Source organism: Zophobas morio, unplaced genomic scaffold, assembly GCF_036711695.1.
Source record: "Zophobas morio isolate AGI-343-1 ecotype UQ-CSIRO unplaced genomic scaffold, CSIRO_AGI_Zmor_V1 ptg000024l, whole genome shotgun sequence".
NCBI lineage: Eukaryota > Metazoa > Arthropoda > Insecta > Coleoptera > Tenebrionidae > Zophobas > Zophobas morio.
In genome coordinates this window covers 11,672,976-11,691,855 of record NW_026972129.1, presented here as the reverse complement: position 1 = coordinate 11,691,855, position 18,880 = coordinate 11,672,976, and the positions used below count along the sequence as shown (strand labels likewise).

General features: G+C 32.3%; 2 protein-coding genes across 3 annotated transcripts in view; both read right to left on the bottom strand.

The window, feature by feature from the left end:
- Positions 1-11,651, bottom strand: part of LOC135135184 (uncharacterized) — a 42,761-nt gene extending 31,110 nt beyond the window's left edge. The window contains exon 1 of the mRNA XM_064064187.1: positions 10,593-11,651. Within this exon, the coding sequence (XP_063920257.1) occupies positions 10,593-11,453 (861 nt within the window). The 5' untranslated portion in view covers positions 11,454-11,651. The remainder of the gene's footprint in view (positions 1-10,592) is intronic.
- A 6,202-nt stretch (positions 11,652-17,853) lies between these two features.
- Positions 17,854-18,660, bottom strand: LOC135135120 (nuclear envelope phosphatase-regulatory subunit 1-like). Of its 2 annotated transcripts, none has more exons than XM_064064114.1 (4): positions 18,484-18,660; positions 18,350-18,433; positions 18,165-18,299; positions 17,854-18,106 (listed from the first exon to the last, which is right to left on the bottom strand). In XM_064064114.1, exons 1-4 carry the CDS (start codon positions 18,509-18,511, stop codon positions 17,958-17,960), a joined length of 396 nt encoding a protein of 131 aa, XP_063920184.1. In that variant the 5' UTR covers positions 18,512-18,660; the 3' UTR covers positions 17,854-17,957. The 2 variants fall into 2 exon arrangements, with proteins under 2 accessions (XP_063920184.1, XP_063920185.1); XM_064064115.1 differs by having other exon boundaries at positions 18,350-18,421; positions 18,484-18,659.
- Positions 18,661-18,880: the final 220 nt, after the last annotated feature.

Genomic DNA, 18,880 nt, shown 5'->3' with positions numbered 1-18,880 from the left:
TCAATAGGTTCGACCATATTCTATCGCACCTAATCAAAACACATTATTTAAATTTATCGCGGGAGGTCATCTGCATCACGGGTTAATGAAATAAAAAGTTATATTTCAGGATTTAGCTCATCGCTAACAGGTTATGGAAAACTGGCGAATGCATGATGTAAGAAATCGAAAAACATTGCACATTGAAATAATTGTATTTGTTTTTTTTACATGAATCTCTAACCAGAAAGTCGAGTTTCAGATTGTCATTTATTGGTTAAATTTTGAAAATTCATTAGCACCACTCTCTGTTGAGGAATTGTATTTATAGAATTGTACCTCTGTCATTAATACAACTGCTCATTATTTCATTTATTTCCCATATGCGGTATACAAACAGAATCATTAAATCCTAGTTTTCGATAAATTTATCCGTACTTATGATATTACAGATAGGAACTTCCGATTCTGTACAAAAAGCGGTTCTGCATCAAGCCGTTAATTTTCTTCTTCCGGTCTGGTGTATGCAGTGCACCAATTTTTGACATACTTGAATTATAAAATGTTAACGTACAGACGTCTGTTTTGATGTCCGACTTTTGTGGTAAAAAATAACAAAAACTTGCTACGTGGGCATTTGGGCCTCAAAAGTTTTAAATTTAATTATTAGGCGCATAAACTTAGTTAATGGACTATACCGTGGTTTCGTTTCCTGTCGAGTATCATCACAAATAAGCGGATCTCGTTAGAGTTCTGATTCTGCTACGAAGTTATTTAAAGAGCAGATCTTCTATAATATTTACAACCTAGGGAACCAAAATTTTAGTTGTCTATATGCGTAACTAATTCATTGGAAAGTCGGTGGGATTTCAAACAATTCAGTACGAGGCAATACGAATTTAAGCTTAAAGTATGTTGCTGACCCAGTAACTTCACAGTTCTTTTTGTTACTTTTAAATTCCCAGTAAATTTTATTTTACGGCGAATTTAGACAGACAAGTAAATTCTTGACATAAACCAAATGAGCTGCAGAAATGCCAATTAACGATCAACTTTATAAATGTTTATCTTGAAAACAGTAACAAAATATACAATTAACCACCGTTTTATTAGGCCACGCGGTCACCGAAAAATATACGATAAATTCACTAAAAAATTAAGACACGTTTAAAATAACAAAATCGACAAAATGATAATTTTTTTCGAGAGTTATAATTTCTATTTAATAATAACAATTATATCTTTACTGATGTTATTGGCAAAAATATTAGGCGCGCTTTGAAAAAAATCATCAAAATTATAAAAGGCTCCACGTTTTACTAACCTTCTTTAATTTTTGTTATAATATTACAAACTACAAATTCCGAGTGGTTATTTCAGTGGCATTTCTGGCCCTATAGTGAATATCTGAATTACATTTATAGCACGTAGTTTATTATGTATAATGTAAATGCGACATAAACGTAATATGAAGGAAAAGTTAATGTACCTTTTCTCTAAAAACCCATTTAACATCGTCTCTGTAACTGATTCCTGCCATCAGTCGCTGGGCACGTCTTTGAATTTTAAACATTCCCTTGGTGTGGCTGCTGCGGTCCCAAGTCAATACACCGCATGCGAAGAGCTTTGAAATAGAGAAAAACATACAATTCGAAGAATATTGTCCTCAATTTGGTCTTTCACACTATGTAGTAGATATGCGCATATCGTTGATTTATTAGATATGTAGAATACATGTTGGGCCCAATTCTTTTATCAGTCAAACATTCTTGTAAGCATTTCAACAGATTTTAATATCCCAGAATCTGTTGAAATGCTTAGAAGAATGTGAAACATTTTTCCTGATTAAATAATAATTTATTTTTGCCAAACTACTTTAACTTGAATGAGTTTTAAAAAATATGCAATAATTACTGGTTTCAAATCTTCAACAACAAATTGGTTTTCTTTTGTAGGAATACATTGTGGAATATATAGTGGCTACGTTGTGTTTTAAATTAAAATTCGTTTTAAGAAAAATTATCACAATTAAGCATTCGCATTTGACTCTCGTGGGGGGAACGTAACAAAACAAACCTCCAATTTTTCTTTCACTTCACTGTGTTCCCATGCTGGCTTCCGAATTGTAATTTTTACACATTTGGCATTCTTCTACTCGTAGGTTTAAATACCTACATTATTTTTATTATCGGGTGAGGAACATAATTCGTAATCGAGTCATCGTTGGAACTGAATCGATGTCTTATCTGAAATGATGTGTTCAATGCTAAAACTATGTCTTAGAAAAGTTTTTAACAAAATTAAATATAATTTTATAACCACAATATTTGAACCAGACACTCAAAAAGGCAAAAATTAAAATCCTTTTCAACTTTTTTTTTTGAGAATAATAGAAGAAATTAACGACATAAACAATAATGCTGAGATCTTGAGACGAAGAGTTCATGATAATATGCTTACGACAAAATGAGCGACATTTTCAGCATTTATTGCAACTTAATTTCCCAGGTATTTAATTAAAAATCTCCATTAAAAAACATCCACCATTTTTGCTTTTACATTTGTCATTTTTACTTAGCGATCCTAGGCTAAGGAAGTATTGTAATCGGGTCCATCGGCCGACTCCCTATTCTTTAACTTTTCTCGAATTATCATGACCCCTAGAGTACGAAGGAATTTTCCGTACGTTTGTCTCTCCGGATTTTTATTAGACAGATAATGTTGGAAACTACTGGACTGATTGTTGCCAAATTTTGTATGTAGGTAGGTTAGGACTTTCGTGTAGCTGGTAAAACGTTAACCAAAATTGGGCTAATCATCCCCACCAACAATTTGATGACGTCATCTCCAAAATTTATAATAGTAAATTTGCTTTTATTTTTATAAAATATGATACTCCTGCACTTGTGGTATATAAATCCATGTTGAGTTTTGCATTACATAGGCAGATTTTTTGGAAAAAAAAATTATATAATAACATTTTGTGGAATAAATCCTCTCTGAAATATGTAAAATATTGTGACTCAATGCTGCAACTATATTGATATAGTACGTGTCCTTGCAAAAATGTTGATGACGTCATCACAAAATTTTGTAATGGAAAAACTTGTTTTTTTTTTTAGAAAAATCTGGATTTATTTACATTCAACCAATTTTTTTGATATCACAATTTTTTGTATTCTCTTTATTTTTCAAAGTTTCTGTTTCACAATTTTTCGTTTTTGCAAGTTTATTTTTTTTAATTTTTCAATTTCTCGACTTCCAAATTTTTCAGTTTTTGTTTCTTTAATGTTTCGATTTGAAAGTTTTCGACATTACAATTTCTCATTTTTAGATTTTTCAATTTTCGTTTCCTCAATTTTTCCAAATTCTTGATCTTTATTTTTCATTTTCCTGATTTTATATCACGATTTTTCGTTTTTTTATTTCCTTTATTATTTTAATGTTTCTGGCGATTTTATAATTTTTCGTTTATTCAATTCTTCAAATTTTCAATCTTTGTTTTTCACTTCCCCGATTTTCCAAATTTTAATTTTTTTTTTTTCAATTTTGGAATTTCTTGATTTCTCAGTTCTCCGATTTTGCGATTTTTTTAATTCCCAATATGTATTTCGTTTTTTTGATTTTACAGTTTTTCGATTTTTAAGTTTCTCAAATGTTTTGTTTCTTTAATTTTTAAATTTTTCAAAGTTTTTATTTTATACTTTTTGTTTTTTTCATTTTTTGTTATATCAATTTTAACTTTACAATTTTTTCATTTTTTTATTCGAAAAGTTGAAAAATCAAAAAATTAAAAATGGAAAAACTAAAAAATTGAAAAATTGAAAAAACGAAAAATTGCAAACACGAAAAAGTGGAAAATCGAATATTTCGAAGAACTGAAGAAACAAAAAAATCGAAATATTGAAAAACTAAAAATCCAGAAAATTGAAACAAATAATGAATCGAAAAATTGGAAAGAAGAGAAAACAAATCGAATCGAAAAACTGGACAACCCAAAAATTCTAAAATCAAAAAATTATAGAATCGTCAAAATTGTAAAGTAGAAAAAGTATAACAGCGAAAGATCGAAAAATTGAACAATTAAATATTGTAACGGTTGTAACGAATGTTTATTATTACTTAAATATATACAGATGGTGGTATAATATAAGCCTACTAGTACAATATAGTCCAAACAGAGACACTTAAGTTAACCGCCCAGGTAGAGTCCGTCGCGCACGGGGATGAGTCCGTCAGCACACAGGTCAAAGTCTGCCGCGCACAGGTAACAGTCCGTCGCGCACGGGTATGAGTCCATCGCGAAACTATACTACGGTAATGTCGTAAATGCACACTTAAACTCCGTATTCGTACACGTAGATTCCGTACTCGTAATAGTCCAGCCAATTACCCCTCTCTTTAGGAGAAGTGAGTCCGCGGATCAACCCGGCGGGAAGTAAATGGCCTAAGACTTTGAGTATTAATCGCAGAAAAAACACAAGACCTAGGAGTGGGTATCCAACTCGCTGCAAGGGCTTAATGTTTTTTAGCTGAGAGTGGGAATCCAACTCTGGGGAAAAACTTTGATGCAGCTCCCTTTATTGGGGTGGGTTTGCACTGAGCATTCCTGTGCGCCGGTAAAGCTTAGGGGGGATAAGATAAGGCTTGAGTCTGTACGGGGGTGGCGATCGGAGCGCTATTCTGGTGGGCGCCCGGGGCATTTATTGGGACCGTTACAATATGAAGAAATCGAAAAAGTGAAAAATTTAAATATTGTAATAAACATTTGATACATATTTAAAATGAAAACTTTAAAAATTGCAAATCAAAAGTTGAAGAAATCAAAAACTGAAAAATCTAAAACTGAAAAAACGAAAAATTGAAAAATCCAAAAATTGAAAAATTTTACATTGAAAGAAGAAAAATTATAAAATCAGAACATTGAAAAACCGACCAACTGAGAAAATTAAGAAAATAAAAAACCGAAACGAAAAACTGCAAATCGAAAAATTATATTTCGAAAAATTGCAAAATCTAAAAATTAAAACATTTAAAAGTTAGAAAATAGGATCGTCAAATTGAAGAAACAAAAAAAAATGCAAAATTGTAAACCGAAAAATTGAAAAACAAAAAAATTATAAAACCTGAACAATCGAAAAATTGAAAAACGAAAAAATTTTAAAATCTAAACATTGAAAAATTGAATAATTGAAAAAATAAACAAAACAAACAACTGAAACATTAAAAATTGAAAAGTCGAGAAACTCAAATCGAAGAATCGCAAAATCGAGAAATTGAACAAAGAAAAAATGAAAAATTGAAGAATTGAAAAAAGTCAAAAAAGCTGCCGTTATCTACGCCACTGCTTTTTACTTTACAGAAGTCATCAACAAACAAAAATCGTAAAGACATTTTTATAATTTTTCAAATACCCGGGATTTATTGGGCTACACTTCCGGGACAAGGGAAGTTCTATCGGAATAACCTTCGACCAATTTTTTGACATTTATTTAGTCACCGACAAGCTAAATCGTTTCCAAGGATTATGTTGCTCGCCCGATGTAAGCAATACTTTTTTTTCTTATATAAAATACGATATTCTTTAACAGTGTAATAATTTTATTGTCAACAAAGTTGAATAGGACCGGAACATGGTTTAAACTTTTCTCTTTTTAATTTTAAGCTATAAAAACACTGTATACATAGCAAAAATTTCCAAAAGACCCAACCAAAATAAACAAATAGCTAATTATTCCAGTTGACTGATCAAAAAGCGCCAAATAATGAGAACACATTCAATGATTTTCCGTTTATTTGTTTATTCGACGGATTGAGCAAGTTTTGCTGACCTGATTTTTTAAGCAAAACAGTACCTAAATAAACCGATAACAAATCCACGAAACCTAGGCATTAGTTTTCTGAAATACTTTAATAATAGGCATTAAAGATAATCGAATAAACGCGACGCACATTTTGCTTTGTTTTGTCGGGATAATCGTTCACAGATAGGAGAATCATTTATGCAACTGAGATAAGCTGCAGTGTAAAAATTAAGCAAGAAATTTTATATTTCAATAATAACGCTTTGTTACAAGTAATTTACATATTTAAATGAGAGAGAAACACTAAACAACACAGTGTCAATGCCCCGCTGAATATAAACAATGAAATAGGGGAAAAGATCACAAATTCGCTGTAAAAATTACAGTCGTTTAAAGGAAGGATAAATTTACTGCCTCGGTGTACCTGTAGATATGGATATAGAAGCAGTGAGTAAACACGCAGGATGAATAACATTTCCGTTGCATATTTAAAAATCTCGTATTTACATATGAAATATTTATAGATAGGTACGTGAGTAACTTGATGCCAAAGATGATTTGTATTCCGGTAAGTTCACTTACGGAGTATTGTTTTACAATGTTTGATTAAAAATGCATTGTTGACATTGTTAATACTTCCAAGAACTAATGTTAAAGAAACGTAACGTAATTGAAAACTATTATCACAAGGCTTAATGATTTTTCTAAGAAACGTAATCCATAGTGCACAATAGAACAGCTAATTCAACTATACAGAGTGTAACGTAATTAAGCAGGAAAATTTTATCGCTGTATGTTAAAAGATGCCCTTACAGAAAAATATTAATTATTTTAAGTTCTAGTTTCAATAATGCTCAGATATCCCTCTCTTTTGTTGAACATATAACTATAACCTGTAACCACTTTTAAAAATAATTTTCCATTCTAATTTACTCAAAAATAGTTTTATATTCAGCATCAGCGTCAACCCTTATAAAATTATTTTCTTTGACAAATTATATTTGTCAACACAAATTGAAAAAAACTTAACATAAAGTGATATTAATGACGTATTTCAACTCCACTTTCTACTTCTAGGTAAATATTAAATTAGTTATAAATTCCAATATTTTTAAGAATGACAATTAAGAAAAATCCACAATGTACCTTTAAAGCAAATTCAAACAAGAAAAAAGAATGTAAATGGCTTGTTGAAAAATACATTATTATGTGTTATCAGGTTATCACTGCTATTCAAAAACAGAAAATTTTGCATGATATATTTAAATACGTACTTAGTATATTTGAGCAAAATACTAAACTAACACATTTTTTTACGCAGATTTTTTTATTCACAAATTATAATTAGACAGCGGATTTCTGTCGGGCTACGTCACGATTTTAGTGGGGACGCGCTGCATCGCCGGGACTCAGTAGCGGGTGATAGATAATCACTGAATTTAATTGTCACTTGATTCCATAAATACAATTAACGATTTATTAATCAAACGGCTAACTAAATGAGAACTGGAATTAACAGCAGAGTGCAACGAAGCAGCGTTATTCTAATCTCAAATAAACGAAGTGCAGCCGGTAACTGCAATGAATTCCCATCCCGTACGAGCCGTACCGAGTTTGGCCTTGTCTAGCCCGACAGAAATCCGCTCTCTAATTATAATACATACAATGAAAGTACATAGATTTTACATACAAGGCTCATAAAATCCAAAATCTTTACAAAAGAAAAACTGCAACTGACTTATTATTCTAAAATCAATTTCAGTTAATTCTAATCAGCCAACAATTAGTTAATTTACGAGTATTTTAGGAATACACGCACAAAAGTAGAATATCGAAACTCGAAATATGGATTTATTATGTGGTACAAGTTTATAATTTATACTCTCATGTGGAGAGCAGATTAACAAAAATAAAGAAGAATGTGCGAACATTTTGAAATGTTTTACCACTGATAAAATTTTAATTCACGCAAAATATTTGATGTAATCTACGCTTTTGTAATTGCGTGACTAAACGTAAAATCAATAACTGCTTAATATAACATTAATGAAATAATCATCTAAAAATGTTGAACAAATACATAACAAACGCACGTGAAACTAAATGGGTCCTTTCATTTATTAGTAAAAAAATTGACATACAAGTAAAAGATTCAGGACACAATTAAAAAGTTCAGCTCTTAAGGAATGTGATGCCCACAACAATACTATACTTTTTCAACTACTATATTGCAATATTTTTTAAATTTACTTTATATTTATAATTTGGATTAAACAACTATTTATTTGCTTAGAAAATCGGACGAAATTCTGTCGACCGTGAAATAACTTTAACTACAAATTTTATTTTCGATTGGGAACGATCATCGTCTTTCTCGAGCGATTCGAGTGCTTTCGGCCCATGGCTGCAGGCGGCGAATATTAATTTTAGCCTTTATTACATCAAAATGTGCCTTTTTTATTTCCTATATGAGTAATGTAAGCACTTTTTTTGAAATCTTTAGAGTTTAATATTCGATGCAAAAAGTTTGTTTACTAAATAGCTACAAAAGACCGCCGTTTTTTAAAAATAGGATTTATACTTTCATGTTTATAAATTTTATTTTTTTTATCAACTGAAAATGAAGTAAATATCTAAGTGTTGTGCATCACGATTGTAAACGCAATTTAACGGTCTATCAGAATCGTTTAAAAAATATATACCTTGACGTTTTTCTCTACCCGTTCTTAATCCTTTTTGTTTGAGAATTGAGTAGAAGGTCTTTCAGTCTTAATAGAAAAATAATTGACAAATTTTTGAGGCATTCAATTGATTTTTCAAAATATATACATTTAATTTATCCACTTTCGATTTATGCAGTGCTTAAATGGCATGGAATAGTGTTATTTAAAAAATCTTAGAAGATACGAAACGAATGTCATTGGTTTTATTACAATGTCTTTAACTGTGTGCCATCAAAAATTGGCTAGTTTATTTTCACTGTATTTTAACTTAAAGTAGAAAAGCGTTTTGTAAAGTGTTAATTTTCGGCTTTTTGTAATATAGCAGTATAAGGTTATTTTTGTCTTTTGAAGTTATTACAGTTATGATGATTTTTTTTCTTTTTCTGGTATTGGACAAGGCTGCAAGAGCCTGATTGAAATTACGTAAGTCGACAAGTTTCATTATTATTCCACCACAACGAAACTTGTCGTTGATTTATGTATTGTCAGTCCGAATCTTTCTAGTTCTATTCAACACCGGAAAAACAAAACAATTTATCACAAGTTAATATAGTTACTCGGCGTCTGCACGCTACAGAGAAGAAAACTGTAGAAAGCTGACGAGTCGCCATTGACCTTTATATCGGCTGATCAGAATTGATTGTATTCGAATTATCCTTTTAAATGTAGATGTATGGCTTTACTGAAATGCTATAGATAATTGTGGTGCCTGAAGCAACGGCACTTTTTATTAATCCGACGTTGTGGATAGAAACTTAAATAAATAATAAATGAATTTGTGATATTTTTGTTGATTTATTAATCTGAGTGACAGTTAAAAAAGAAAGTACTGTAATCGCTGCCACAAAACGACCTAACCCCAAATTCTTACATTGACTCCGCGAGTTTGTTTTGTCTTTGTAGCTGGTGATCGAACTGTACTGTTTAAGGTGATTGGCAATTTTGTGAACAGTTTCCTAAAAATGTGTGGTTCATTTATGAGAAACCAGAAATTTAGAAAAAAGAAAATAAAGTGGTAGGCCGACATCCAAGAGAACTCTAGAAAACATTGAGAATGTAAGAATGGTAATGGAAGAGACTCCTTCAAAAGTTGTAAAACATTTGGTGCAGCAAGTAGAGTATAGTACTTATCAATTAATACTCAAAAATTATTTAAACCTTTGCCTATTATATTAACTCACAAAATCTACGAATTTAGAGCAGTGAAAATCCACATATTTACTGAATTTGAGCTTTGACGCCATATATTAGGGTCCCTTTTTTACAGATATCTATCCATCCAAATTTAAAATGTATTCAGTCTCTTATAATGCATCTCACAGCTGCACGATAACAACGAGACTTGTTGGTATTTTTATAAATCAAATTCATGATGACGAATTAGCGGTGGGATACTTTCAACAAGATGGGGCCACAGCACATGTAGCCAGAACCACAACTGCGTAGTTACGTGAATTTTTTTGCAAATTATTTTATCAGTCGAAGTATAAAAAATCTCTAGCTTCCAAGATCTTCTGTGGCCATATCTGAAGATCTCAATTTATCATATTTCCGTTGATAACGTCAACTAATTAAGTCGAAAGATTGTGACAAAAATTAACGAAATCAATGCGACAGAATTAACATTTTATTGCAGTATGTTAATAAATTTTCTGAAACTTCACATGTATATTCGGTTGTTGCAAATCATGTAAAGACAACACAAAAGAGACCGTTCAGAATCGATTTTTTCAACTTGACACCAACCTAGATTGGATCGATATTCAGAACAGAAGCACTTACGACCCATTTTTGCTTGTGGTTGCCATCGGCGAGTGTGACAGGATAAAAAGGCGCATCTTGAAACCCTACGTTCGTATCTGCCATTTTTGTGTTTGTCATTTTATTGGATCTATCAGTATGAATCTATGAATCTACCAAAGACAAGGATATTAATTTAGAAGGATGTCTCGTTTACAATAATTCCTGATCACGCTATCTAAAATTTTTGACTGATACCTTACCCCCTCACCACTTCGTAAAAATAAAAATTGGAAGACATATTTCGAGAAATCGTAGCGTTTTTGTTTTCACTGATACGACTTACCTGAGTATTATTTTCTTTAACTTCTTCAGCTTTTGATTGATTTTCCTCTTGATGCGTACTTTGCTCTGTATCTTTTTCCATTTCATCCTCATCCTTAGTCTCTTTATCTTCTGGGGGCTCTTCTTGGCCACAACCCTCGTCCTCGCTTTTCTGCAAAGGAAAATTTTCGCTGGAACTCGATGACTTTGACGATGAGGACATATGGTTGTTATTGCAGTGAGCCTCATGCTCTTCTTTGTCATTAACCAACTCGATCTCATCAACCTGCCTACTTGGCCCCGCCACTGAGCTAATAGAGCTAACACTCGAGGAGAGACTACTGTTCCCATTGTACTTGGTCGTGAGACTCAACTGTTTTGACTGCTTGTTCTTCTTGTACGAAATCAGCGACGAGCTCAACTTGGTGGGCTTGTCCTTCTTGGGCCCTTCAAAGTCAATGACCATCGAGAAAATGTTCTTCTTGGCCGACGTCGACGGCGGCGTCTTCGGCGGATCCGGCATTTCGTTCAGATCCACGTAGAAGCCCAAAGGCGACTTCCTAGCGGCCTCCTCCTCGACATCCAGATGCACGATGGAGTTGTAGGGCGTGCTGGTTTCGGGATAAGTGGGCACGGTGACGCTGATGTCGGTGGCCTCGTTGCCGGACATCTGAAGCATGGAAAACTGGGGTATCGACGACTGGAAAATCAGGGCTCCTTGGCGGCGTTCGTCGTGCCGCCGCTGGTCGGCGGCGACCTCCGCATCGTCCGAGAGGCTGGCGGCGTCGATGAAGCACCCGCTCAGGAGCTGCTGGTTCCTGAGCTGCTTCTGTTCCTTAGTACGACCTTTGCGGTCCTCGTCGCTTCCCAGACCCGAATCCATCGTTTTCACATAATTTGTTCACAGAAACGAATTAAAAAGAATCGATTCTTGGAGGCCACCGATGAGGGTCACGCCGCTGGGTTCATACTTCAAGCACATCACGCGAAATAAACCGAGCTTTTTTTTAAACACCTGTGCTACATTGGAGCGAACACCTACAGTACTTTATTGACTACCTTTATTATTAAACTGAACTGAATGAACAGGTTCTGTCAAAGTCTCGGCGAAGTTCGGCTTACGATCGATTCGGGTTCGGAGTCCAGTGGTGGAGAGAGCGTGACAGTGGTGGGCATGCGTGCCGTCGCCGTTGCGGCGCTTGACGTAAGGCGGCAAAGAGCAAAGACGAAATTGACACGACTGTTTTTAAATAACTGTAGTATTTTTTTGACGGTTTAATATTATTTTTATTATCGCACTAATTAAAATATAGTAGCAAGTTATTTACGTTGTAAGTGCGGTAAATACTAGTTTTTTAAACGAGCTGTTGACGCCGAATTTTATCTATACAGAATCGCGCATTGCAGACTTTCAAATAATAATATTAATAAAAATTATTATAATAATACTTTATTAAATCCTGTTACTTTGATTAGAAAAGACAACAGATACACTGTAGGTCAAAAATGTGGAACGGGTCAAACATTTCGAAAACCACTTACTGCAACTATATGGAATTTCACCAGACTTTGCACAATTTAAGGTGCATAATATGTAGTATTTTTAAATTCTTGCCTGAACTAGTCACTTAGGGATATATTTTCTTCCGAATTCGTTGTTGTTACATATGTGTATAATTTCTTCTATTTTTGCCGAACAAAAAATTATTCTTAATAATCAATTAACGGCTCAATTTCAGGTTGTTGGCTTAATGCAAATCTGTAACTATAGCTGCTGGTGTTGCTAAATGGAAATTCAATTTGTTGCAATCCAAAGCCATTTTGAAATTAAACCCTAAACCGACAAAACTTTACGAAAAGAAAACCAATCGATTTTGCTTGCAAATAACGAAAATTAATAATTAAAATTAAAAAATCAACAGTAAAACAAAGAACAACTTGTGTTCTGGAATATATGCTGAAATGGTCCGTCATTTACTTCATTCTGTGAATAAATAAGTTTTTGTTGACCCGATATTATATTATTATAGATTCCAGCAAAGTTTTGATTGGCATTACATTATAGACATCAAAATTAATTTAAATTTCACCAAAAAGCTACCGAATTATATAATATTGTGAATAACAAACAAGTAGTCTTTCGTCAATGTATCCGTGAAAATCTGATTTATTTTGGTTTTCATTTGACGCTGTAATTAGAAAATATGTATAGTTAAACAAAAGGAAGTTGCAAAAAAAATATCTTGCCTTAAAACAAAATTGTTGCACAAAAAATTCATTATAACACCGTTCAGAATTTGTATAAATCTCTTTTTGATATTTTCTACTACTATTTTCACGTCTTGTTTAGTAAACATGAATCAATCTAGAATTTAGAAGAAAACAACTAACTTGACTTAGGAAACTTAGATCATTTTTCTCACATTTATGTTAACAATAATAATTATAGGATCAGGAACTTGCATTATATTATAAAAACAAAAATCCAATTTGCAAAAAAAATAATAAATCCCAAAATAGAATACAATCAAAACAGAATTTTGCGCTCAAGTAATAAATTCAAAACTGTTTGGAATACCATATTAACGACGCAAGTTTTAATAACAAATTTGATACAATAATTCTATATATCCCATATTCAGTAAAGAAATCTCGTTATCTTTTCCATTAATTTATTTAGCGATCCTGTTATTATGGATAACAAAACATATTATCAAAACACAGACATCATTGGACCTTACGTCATACCTCTCTAATGAATAGTTGTTTAATGGAGTAGTTTTTGAAAAGGCGTCAACAAAGTCCCGCATGGGATAAACAAATACATTTTTTACGATGTTCTGTACAGTTACTAGACCAAGCTTAGTGGCATTGTAATTATCGAACAGGTCTATTATCTAAGTTCTAAGAGAAATTGTAAAATTTACGATGACCTGTATGAATTATGTACCTATTAATTAAATCACAGATAAAGGAACCTGTCTACATGGCAACATTTTGAAATGACTTCATCATTTTTGGATGGTGTTTTACCATTCTGTACTATAATATTTAATCGCACCAAAATTTGAAAATAATCAATCTACTAGGTAGTATTATTATATGAATTTAGATAGACAGAAATGGAAACAGGAGACAGGTATTTTCGTTTTCGGCGAGGTATGAAACATCAATAAAACATTAATAAATTCGGCGTTCGTTACAATGGCTAAAAATATTTCCTTGGAAGTAATGAAATCGTGCACATCAGAGGCTGGTCTCTAAAAAATCGACTAAAAATGTGAGCAACATAATTAGGGATCGCAGGAGGTTCTGGTAACAAAATTTTGAGTCTATAGGTACTTTATCAATACGATGTGTAAAATAAAAAAGTCATTGAGTTGTAAAGTCTTGACCACGGTCTTGACCACGGCTCTGGACGTATAAATTTGAATTTTTGACAACCAGAGAGAAATAGGTTATAGTTATAAGAGTTTAAAAAGTACAGACATACTTTTCTTGAAACATAGCGAACTACAATCACGAATTACGCTGATCATCACATAGTTAAATTTTAAAAAGGTTTATTAGGGTTTTACGGCTTTCTAGAATTTATGGCAGTAGGTAATCACATGGTCGGTCTGTGAAATGGTCGACCCGTGGCTATAATATAATAAAATAAAATATGCTAATTAGACAGCAATAAAAAAATAAATAATTATTCGTCAGTTTATTACATTCACAAAGCAAAAATCTCCACTATTGTTTAAAATTAATGTTGAGTATCTGAAAATCATTTGCTTGATATTTGCTTTTATTTTGTGTGCTGCTACTTCTTTTACTTCTTGAACAAGTCTTTGAATTGCTCCTTGTTAAATCTTCCGGTTTACTTTTATCTCATGTAAGATTTTTATTTCTGACAAAAACCTTAAATTTTTACATATTCAAATATATATTTTTTTAAGATGTAGGTACCTGTGTTATACCGAAGGAGTAATAAAAAGTACTATCAAAGACAGCTATATATTTTTAAAACTTTGTCTTTGATCGCTGCACTTACAACTCAAACTTTAAAATTGATAGCAATCTTAAAAAGTACTCTCTCGTTATATAACAACACACACGTTTCGATGATCTAATGGATGTAAACATAACATGTGTTTATTAGTGTCATATTTGCACTCGCTCTTGACAAAAATACCCATTACAGTAAACCCGTTTTGATTCGACGAGATAGAGATGAATGTATCGTTTTATAGTTTACACAGAGTAGTACATAGAAAAAGCTCTCAATGGAACAGGAAAAATGTGTGAAGTACCTATATACAGAAAATTAATTTTTATTAAATTACGAATGAAGTGCTAAAGAAGTATCAGCTTAAGATTACAAGCAAAAGATCACCAATCAGTACCTGTATCACAAATACATCATTGTAAGTACATACTTGTTTCCAAAATAATTGAATAAATGAGGGTCTTCAAAATATAACTTATCAATACTTTAGTATTATGTTTATAGCTTCTCTAGTGCGACTTCCACGCTTGTGTCACTCCTGCCCCCGACACAGGATTATATCATAAAAATGAACGGTTTCAATTTCAATAGAAACATAAAACTTACTTTATATAACATTTTATTTGCAACAAAATATGCTGAGCGGCAAAAAAAATCGGCCACCTGAAATTTTGGACCGTTTCTGTTACTTTCTTTAATTAAATTTAATTCTATATTTATTTGTCTCTTTTTTTAGCTAATTTATATATCCTGTTGTTCGCAGTGAATAGTTCTTTAATAAAATATCAATCACCAGTTAAACTAATAAATTTTTAAAGTACTAATTAGTAAGGTATACTCATAAAAAATTGCTTTTCTACAATACATTTGTGATACAAATGCTAAGTAAGTATTCTTGTTAACGTAAACTCTTGTACTTAAATATAACATTGCTTTATAAAGCCAACAAGGAATGGAAGAAGTCACTATAGAACAATATGGACACCTACGATTACTTTTAATTTAAATCCGTTTAAAAGTTGTTTTCTAAATGTGGCTAATCTGGTAACTGTTTTAACTTTCGTCGTTATTTTACTTTAAAGACTAGTTTGCAGCGTAGAACCGAGATTCCTTGAACGATTTTCGCCTTTACGATTCTTTACTGCTTGATGCCTACCTTATTTGAGTAAAACCGTGTGCAGAGCGTTCGTGGTGTAGATCGAGTGTTGATTTGCCCTATATCCACACAGAAAATCGATACTACCTCATTACTTACTTACTTTTACCTAGCTACTTACTTTTACCTTCTTCAGCGTTGAATGTTTGGAAACAACTTTCGTAGTGCTGCTGCAATGGCGTAGATTTTTCATAATGACTGCAGCTCTTGTATTAACAACAAAATTCGTATTTATTATTTTGTTAAAACACTGTCACATGATTGTGCTGCTTTACTGAATTAATTTTCACTTTTCCGAGTTAATGCGCTGGGAAAGTACATGAACAATACTCGGCTAGATATATTGAAAGTTAGTGGTGAAACAACATAAACCAAAATTTCGGAGGATGGTATTTGTGGTATGTGGTAAACTACAACTAAATTGTTCCCACTGGAGTGGTCAATGGGGTAAATAATTTTTGGAACCACTATTTTAGTATCATATGCTAATAAAACCTTTGCCGATAGTCGATATGAAATGGTTGTCTGTTTTTAATTTTAGCCTTTCTGTAAATTGTAATGTACAGCAAGGACCGTAAGCTAAGGAAATACATAGGTACTATAAGAGGGACCATCCGGCGAGTGGCTAATTTCATGTTTTCCCGACTTTTTACAAAACTTAGAGTACTTATTTATGTAAAAGTAAAAACTGTACGACAAAATAGGTTTTTCGTTCCCAGCAGTAGTTTGTTGGCGATTTTATTTTATTAAACAGATAACCTCTGAAGGTACGAGACTGAGGTATATAGTTGAAAACTTTTATGCGTATTTTAGCAATACGCAGTAAAACTCTAATCAAAATTTGTCTGATCATCGCAACCAACAATTTGATAATAACGTCACCTCAAAATTTTGTACAGTAAATAGTTACTATTTGAATTTTATAAAATAACATACCTACTTTTATACCTGTGGCTTAACTATGCGTTTTGATTTTTTTTCTTAAACATTCAGATTTGCGGAAAAAATCAAAATTTATATTTTTCAGAATTGGTTATATATGGTGGAGTTTTATCATTTATCTAAGAAATTAGATCTATTTAATTATAGGTACCTGTTTCAGGGGCTAGGGAAGTTCATTTTGAATAAGACTTTGTTATTTTTCGCAATGCTTACAGTTTTTGGTAATTTGAATCGTGAGGTCAATCACAGTTATTTGAAATTAATTGCGCTCATTAATAAAATTTAAGCGATAACCTTTTGTAAAATAATATCCTCTTATATAGATAATTATTATTAATTAAGCGTTGTTTTCACTAGTTTAAAACATTTGTTTATGTTGACACATGTTGAAGACAAACAATTTGTGTAGCATGTAAAAGACGCAACGAGAAATACAATTTCAAAAGTACTTTAGTAACGGGTATCTAATTAGAAACCTGGTCAAAAGTGCTGCCTCCTGATTTATTGTTTTACTTCCCGAGCGTAAGCGACTATTTTTACCTTTTCTCGACTTTTCATGACCCCTAGAGTACGAAGAAATAGGTCTTCCGTTTCCGTCTGTCTGTCTGCCGTCTGTCCGGATTTTTATTAGACAGATAATCTTCGAAACTACTGGATCGATTGTGTAAATGGGTTTTAAATTGAATAAAACAACAAAGTCCTACACCAGCAGTCTAGGAGTTCGTGTTAGGTTTTCACCCGAAACGTAGTGCTATTCAGTTGTATTGTTGGTTGCGTTTTGAATTTTTTAGGAGAAAAGCTTCTCACGAATAGGTATTGAATATTTGTTTAGGTACTGAGGTGCTGTGTAACAGCAAATCATAGCAATTAATGAGAAAAGTAATAACATATATGTGCCGCAGAAAACATGGCATCACGTACTATTTTTCACTTTAACAGCGATTGTATGACCCTCTCCAATTAGCGCCAAGTTCTAGTTCAAGTTAAGTTCTGGGAAACTGTATAAAAATAAATGGTTAAATTTTGTTTCTATGGTTAGTTTATTTCCTCAAACCAAATGGTCTTAGTTTGTAACTGTGATTATTAAAACCAGGAATTTTCATAAAGCAAGTACATTAGGAAAGTGAGAAAATTTATTAACATTAAATTTTAATAAACTACATTAATTTAAATAAAGAATTGAACATAGGATTTCTTTGATAAAAAATTTATTGAAGAGAACATTATTCACAAGGTAACAAGTCTAGTAAAAATAAAAATTGCTTGAAAATGGACTTAATGTGATAACATATTTGTCACGTAATATTTGTAGGCCGAGGTCTCAAAATAAGTTTACCTGAATCATCACAAGACATGTTAAAATCATTTAAAACTTCCCTAGTCCTAGATGTTATGATGGAAGCTGCTATTACTCTCTTGTGCACACCAAGGAACAAAATTATTACTATAAGAAAACAGTGATATTAGGAGATCTACATATTATGATTACGAAATATACTTACGGAACATAATAGTAGAAACAATAAAGAATGGATGATTTGTGAGAGATTGTGAAAGTGGAACTATGCGTGTTTCTGGGTCCATCAACCATTGGCCGGCGCCTGTGGCTATACATATCGAAACAACTATGAGTACAACTAAAAATTAACGATTGTATTTTTGATATCTGGTAAGCAACATTTCTTACTTCTCCATCTTATTGTGGATGGATGTAAACAAGCTATAACCTCAGTAAGTCGTCTTTCAAAGGCTTTTAAATCTGAAATGATATCTAACTTATAGGTTACGATTATACTTTCCAAGCTAAGCCGATATTTATACCTTCACATGCGGTTTGCTCTAGGGACATACTGAAGTTGATGGCACTTGCAATGTATTACTTATGAACACTTTGTGTTTTGTTGTAAAAACAAATATTTGAGAAAACCATTTAAGTTATCTTAAATAAAATTTGACATTTCATACTAGAAAAAGACACTATTGAATTTTGACGTTTTTGACAAATACAAAATTCTTGTAGAGTAATCTGCACAATGTCCGTCAACATTGCAGTATTCATTGTTAGAGGGCACCACCATCAATGACGCATATCACACTACTACATTCGATTTCAAATCAATTTAGCATACCTATTTGTTAACACATTTTAGTAAACACTAGCAGTTGAAGCATAAAAAACTGTTATTTCCGTGACGTATTGTTGGTTATATATAAATTA

Coding starts and splice junctions, on each gene's coding strand:
- LOC135135120 (XM_064064114.1), bottom strand. CDS start 18,511: ATGTCCCTAGAGCAAACCGCATGTGAAG. Junction 18,300..18,349: donor ATCCACAATAAGATGGAGAA/GTAAGAAATGTT, acceptor GTTAATTTTTAG/TTGTACTCATAGTTGTTTCG. Junction 18,107..18,164: donor TGTTTCTACTATTATGTTCC/GTAAGTATATTT, acceptor GTTTTCTTATAG/TAATAATTTTGTTCCTTGGT.